At 32.6% G+C, this 6,988-nt stretch overlaps 1 protein-coding gene across 1 annotated transcript in view; it reads left to right on the top strand.

The window, feature by feature from the left end:
- Window positions 1-6,936: 6,936 nt before the first annotated feature.
- The window catches only part of LOC128222357 (moesin/ezrin/radixin homolog 1-like), a 13,263-nt gene continuing 13,211 nt past the window's right edge, over window positions 6,937-6,988 (top strand). The window contains exon 1 of the mRNA XM_052931333.1: window positions 6,937-6,988. This exon is cut by the window's right edge and continues 7 nt beyond it. Within this exon, the coding sequence (XP_052787293.1) occupies window positions 6,937-6,988 (52 nt within the window).

Genomic DNA, 6,988 nt, shown 5'->3' with positions numbered 1-6,988 from the left:
ACTTATCGGTACAACTCAGATACATTTGAACTATATCGCCACTTTCCGTAACAAATCTCTACAAACACCTAACGTGTTTCTGCGGCCAGTACGGGATGTTGCTAATTTTAGTTATTATAGATACTTACCAGCTATTCATCAATTTCTACTTCATAGTATTTGCAAACTAGATTTATGTTGTTTTGTTTTTTAAATAAATATATTACAATTGGTCATTTTACAATAAACAAGTTTTATTTTGTATCAAATATCATTGAATCCACATTTGATTCTGTAAAATGTGTTGTCAAAAGCTGTAAGACAATACATTCAACTGTCCGATTCAAAGGTTTATTTAAAAGGCCTATCACCAGAAATAACACCTTTATTGTTTTGGCCTAAGTATAAAATATATATATCATACATAAGTTACATACAATTATAATACTTGATAATATTTGGACAATGTGAGAACAATATATTACCTAACGTACAACTTCTCTCACTTATTTCCATTTGACCACATGACTCTGGTATGGTCCTTAAGACTTGTCACTCACTATAAATATGCATACATAATATAAAAATGATAAATGTTTTTAATAAATGAAAACGAGCAACAAATCAAAGAAATACATTTATTGTATTTAAGTAAGCATCTTGACAGTTAACTGAATAAATTGAACGGGCACTGCATTGTAAAAAGGCCTTAAAAATCATACATATATTAATAAAATCGTGTATTAACACCAACACGTCACATTACAGTCCTAAACACAATAAAACTGATAAACGTTCATGTATATCATCTTTGATATAACTGTCCTTTGCACTTTCACTGACCCGAAGGCCATGTCGTTTGAATAGTCGGTCTCTAATACCATTGTTTGCAGCAACAGTGGCACCACCTGCTCTAAAAGAGTGCAGGCAATATCTCTTAACATCTTTTACATGGGGCGTTAAGGCCCCTCGAAATATCCCCTGAGGTTCGTATACGAAATTTTCATATTTGTCTTTCTAGTTTTGTAACCGTCTTTCGTTAAACGTATGTTGCAAAGCAAATACATCTTATCTACCAGTTTGCTTAAGCAACAACATCACAATGTATATAAATATAGCCATATAAGAATCGTAAAAAAAAATAAAAATATTTAAATCAAAACTTCTCAAAAAGCCTGCAAAGGCAACCAAATATCTCAAATGATACACTGACTTTTAATAGTTTCTGCTGTTTACAATCTGTCGTGCATGCTATTTAAAATATCTATATCTTTTGGTTCTTTTAAAATATTTGGTCTAGACAATATGCGTTTTGCATCTAGAATATTCGCTACTGATTCAGAATTAGTAGGAGATACTAAACCGAACATTTTATGAATTCATTTTATTGACTAAAAGGCAGCGGTCACATGACATGACATGATGGTGTTTCAGCGGTTTGAATTAAAGATGCTAAATAAATAGCAACTACAAGACTCTTAGCGGGTGAAGCGTCCCTACTCCCTAAACCATTAAACAACGCCCATTTATGAAAATGCATCAATGCACCATGATATTTTGTGTCCGTGGTGAATGCACGTGACTTGCGAGCAGGTCCGTGAGCAGGGTCACTTTCTCCGCCAAAACGTCAGGCATTCCGTTAATTTCTTGTTCATGAACCTGAAAAATAAATGTATAAAACAAAATCACAATAAAAACCATCTTACTGCATAACACAACTTGGTACAAATAATAAGGTTATTTTCGTTATCCTTTTAAAGCACATTCATAAATTATGCTTCTCTGTGTTTCCGCAAAAGTAGAGTTGTTTATATCATAATTATTCCAGCACGTGTATCTTTCAACGATTTCATTTTGACACGTTTGGAATGAAGCCGGATTTTAATGAATCTGACTTAATGTGAGGCCTTATTATCAAAACACTGTCACATGTACTCGAACAAGCAAGACCCTCATCTAGAAACACTGTAACCAGCAATCATTCTCCGCGACTACATATGAAGGTTTACTACATTTATCTATTAGATATCTATCTTGTGAATCTTGTATTGGCTTAGTAACAAAATCCTGCCCTAAAATAGCTCACTTGTTGTTTTAAAAAAAAAATATATTCGAATGTAAAGGAAACAAATAACCATGATTTATAATCATATGCTTTTGACCCTGTTTAGACTCAAAAAATCATAAGTAAAACGTCTATAATCATACTCATCTTTCGTAGTCATATCATCAGAAATCACGCTTTCTGGGTAGAAAAGACAAGGCCCTTACCACTTGAAGAGCGTTTCATCTTGAGGACTCTGCTCTCAGCCCTTTGAATTTTAGTTTCATCTTCACTGTCGGTTGCTACTGTGTTTGACTCTTATGACGTACTGATTTCAATCCGCCCTCGGAACTATCTGCACTCCTTATCATCTTATTTCTCTTATTTAATTTGTCCAACATCTCAATTAACTTTTCATTGCAATATTCAAACTTACCGTGCTGTAAAGCCTATTGTAATTGTTTTATAGTATCTAAACGTTCATAAGTGAATTGAGACTCCACTTAATTCCTTCGAAACACGACTTTATATCCTGCTCTGTTTAAACGTTTTCACTTCTGAAGCTACAGAGTAACTATTACCATGTACTTCTTGCTTTAAGCTGCTCAATTCTGAAAAAAATAGTACTTAGCTGCAAGTGAATGGGCTCATGGTTTCTCAGTGTCAGTATTTATCAAGGATTCCGTCGCAATAGCATAGCACGTGGTAGAGCACAATGAAATAAAACCGGTTTTCAAAACATTACCAAATTAGCTTAATCTTGCCAGTCTGACAGTCCTTAGCCAATTCACTGACCAATACTGCATTTCCTCGTGCTACGCCAATCGTGCGATACATTTAACGTAAGAAAATTATTGTCTTCTAATTCATAAACTCAAACTTAGAAAAGCATATTTATAAAAAAGAAACATACAGAAAATGGTATCAAAAATAGCTCAAATTTATCAGGTACATATAAGCACATATAATAAACCTACTCCCAGAATAAATGAACAAGTCAACCACGAAACAATTACACCTTTGACAAAAATAACTTTACTATACTTTACATACCCACTCCGTTAAAAACCGTTTGGATTGTGTGCACTGCTCCCAATATTGCATCTAGACTGGCAAGGACATACCATACGATCAGAAAAATAATATTCTATAATCCTCGTCGAAGATCTTTCAAGTCATGGCCGATATATTTGAGTTTACTACAAATACAAATGAACATTTGGCTGTGCGAAAAATACGATAAATAATCCTCAACTACGTTACAGTATTGACTTAATTTCACATTAGAGAGTTCACAGTTGGCAAGACATCGGCATTTTTAGGTAGAGGGTCGTCATATAGGCACTGAGAAAAAAGGGTAATGCTTATGACATAATCGCGCTTCTTCGTGGTTAAATATTACATTAAATACCTTCTTAATCTTATATTTTGCCATATTATTGCTAACGCCATCATATATAACTATATTTCTTACACATAAATTGAACTTATATAGTTTGTACATAGCTTCTTTTGACTTGTTTGAATTGATGTATACCCAAGTATATTGTACAGTTGTGATTGTTTCAAATATTGTATATGTTAAAATCATCCCCCAACGGGAATAAAAAGATTGAAGAGAAAATAAATAATAAAATATTTGTAATCATTATCCGAAACCGATGTTTGATCATATTTTAATTAGTAATCACTTTTTTGCTGTGCTGTTCTCCCGTGTCTATTCTTTTTGACTTTTTTGTTTTGTGTTCTTTGTCTTTGGCGTTTACCCAGTGCAATTAAACCGGGTTTATGTTTAAACTTTTTGGTTCTGAGCTTGTTTCTGCAGTTTTTCACAAAGTAATGCAATAGACAACATTGTTGCATAACGTATTGTTTACAAATTGTATTCATATTTCAACACACCATCTAGATCTGCCAGTCTATTATGCCCCACTTTTTTTATCAGATCCGTATGGAGATTTCCGTTGGTACAGATTTGATCCCGTCCGACAGGTTTTTATACCGCTCTTTTCAAACCCCAACAATATGTTATTATGTTTTCGTTTAAAACGGTTAAACCTTAATGAATATTTCAATTTTAATACATGTATAATATAATTAACATTGATTAATAGTTCAAAAATGCTAAATTCCAATCAGAATCAGTTTTATTCTTTACCTTGGTATACAAATAATACACAGATACTGTGTAATATTTCCAAATGCATATTCTTGGCCCTTGTGTACAGTACCGTGTATTCATATGTTATGATAATTCAGTGAACACCTATACTTGTCAATGTCCATTAAATCATGTTTATCTAATTGTCGAACATTATCCATGATAACCTTTTTTTTGAAAACAACCAACCATTAAACTGAACGAATGTATTTTAATACTTACATATAAAGCTGTCGCCATCTTGAATTTTCCCGTCTAGGTACTTTCGGTTCAAACAGAACATATATCCTACTTCAATCGCAATATTGGAAGACAAATATCGATTTTTTACTTACTGCATTTTTACCGATAAAAGCAGAAACAATTTAAAGATATCAACTAAAAGGATATTATATCCAATTAAAAACACAATCGAACTGCAGTCATATATGTTTAATTCACTTTTAAAAATTGTCTGCCTATGGCGTGTGTTGCATTATTTCATCTATATACACTAACTGGTTTTCAAAAAGATAAAAAAAAACTGTAAAACATAAATAAAAAATATCAATAAAAATACATTGTTTACAAAGCAACACATTCAAAGAAATGAATCAGTTATAAGAATCAGACATCTTTTTCGCGTGTACAGTATCAAATAAGGCCAAAAATTAGGCAGACCCGATTTTGTCGACCTAAGTTTCGTATCTGCCTTATGCTTTTTATTTACATTTCTGGTCTGCCTATTGTGTGTGTGTGTGTGTGTGTGTGTGTGTGTGTGTGTGTGTGTGTGTGTGCGTATGTGCCTGTTTATATATAAACACATATATATAAACTTAATTTACATTTATTTTCGAAAAGAAATGAGGAACAAGACCTAAACAAGAAGATAGAGACACTAGAGAATACATGTATGTCTCTGAGGTAAGGCTTTACTAGTTAAAATGCCATTTAAATGCGGTAATTTTAACGTTAAATGGTGATACCTGAATAAAAAAGGCGCTACTGGAGGAGGGATAAATGGATTTGAAGTAAGGATTAACGAGTTTTAGCCTCAGAAAACTCGTCTTGCACTGGCCATTGTAAGGCGGAAGTCCAACACCTACTTATCAAGCTAAAAACAGAAGGAACATACTCAACTAAGGTAAGGCTTTACGAATTCAATAACCTCGCATTCACTTTTTGTTCACCGGTAACCCCAATACTATTGATCAAGTTCAATAATATGATTGATTAGAACATATACTGCCTGTGTTTTGTTGTAATGCTTAGTGTATTCATGTTCATTTACAGATGTACCATTATCAATGCTGTCAATGTGTTTAAAATATTGCATATGTACATTCTATCTTTGTCATTTGAACCTTTATCGGAAGTTAAGAACATTATATGATGATGTTATGCTGATAATAATATAGATGCAACTTTAAATATAGTATATATTGATATATATATATTGATTAAGCAGGTAAATTATTCTAGAATGTATAAGGGAAATATTTTCAGGGCAAGCTGCAATAAACGGGATACAGCTATAATAGAAAAAGTAGAAGAAGTGAGAAGAACACGTCGACAATTAAAAAAAGACCAAGAAAAAAATGAGTAAGGAATATATTTATCTATTTCTGTTCTACAATTTAATTTTGATCCGATTTTATACACAATCACAATAAACCATTTAAGACTATTTTATGCTTTGTTGTGTAAAACATTACATTTTGAATTCAACACTCCAAACAGCAGAGTACCACCCGACAAAGAATTGGCGTAAAATAAAAGAAGTGACGAGAAAATGTATGAAGAGGTGAACTGAACCGAAAATGTATTTGAACAAATTACCATATGACTGTTTTAAAAATCCATCCAGATATTTTAAAGTATATTCTGATGGATTCTATGTTAATTGTTTATTTGCAATGTGTTCATGCATGCATCCTTTTCTTGTTTATTTTTTTCAGAGAGAATGAGCCTGCATACTTGTACCAGAATAAAACAATTTGAATACGTATTTCTTTAAACTCGAGGATCTGACGTAATTCAAATGCTTTTTTCTTTTGTAGACTTCAGTTGTATCCTTAGTATTGACACACTTTAACAACGTCCGGAAATTGGCTAATATCAATATCTTGTTACAGTTTCTTATAATTATAGTTACAGATATCAGATTTACCTTTTGCGTTTTATCTTTATAAAGGATTGTAGGGATAAAATTCAGGTTTGTGCACAAAAACTGGTTTAAACCCCCGGTAAATGTACATTTTACTGACCGTTCCAAGGTGGTACCTTACAATTATTGATAAACATACCTATTTATATATATATATAGTATGTTTGCACTATGCTGTTTGTGGAGTTTTGTGCTGTTCTTCTATGTTTCTTGTTTGTGATTTTGTGTTCTATGTCTTTGGCGTTTGCCCAGTGCCACTAACCCGTTTTTTTTTTGTTTTTTTTTTACTACTGGGCTTGTTTCTGTAGCGTTTTGCATATATATTCTATGACATCAAGTGAATTTCAAGAGATAAATCTGTTTCATCGAAGACTTTCTTTGAATAACAGACCATTGCCGTTTCCTTCACACTTTTCTTTACCCAAGCAGCTTCGACTTCAAACTCAAACATCTGACCCACTGTCCGTGTTTAAAATGTGATTGACATATTACATTTATAGTTGAAGTATGTTTATTTTTTTCATTTTTAATTGTACTTTTTTTCTCAGCAGTTTATTTTGCTTCAGGGAATTTCCGACACAAGTTCTAACACAAGAAGAGCAGCGAATGTTTCGAGAGGGAAAGTTATGTCTTCGTGATACAGCGCTCATCGAAGACT

Source organism: Mya arenaria, chromosome 16 (assembly GCF_026914265.1).
Source record: "Mya arenaria isolate MELC-2E11 chromosome 16, ASM2691426v1".
Lineage (NCBI taxonomy): Eukaryota > Metazoa > Mollusca > Bivalvia > Myida > Myidae > Mya > Mya arenaria.
Note: the sequence above shows the minus strand (reverse complement) of the source record. Positions and strands in the feature narration are given on the sequence as shown.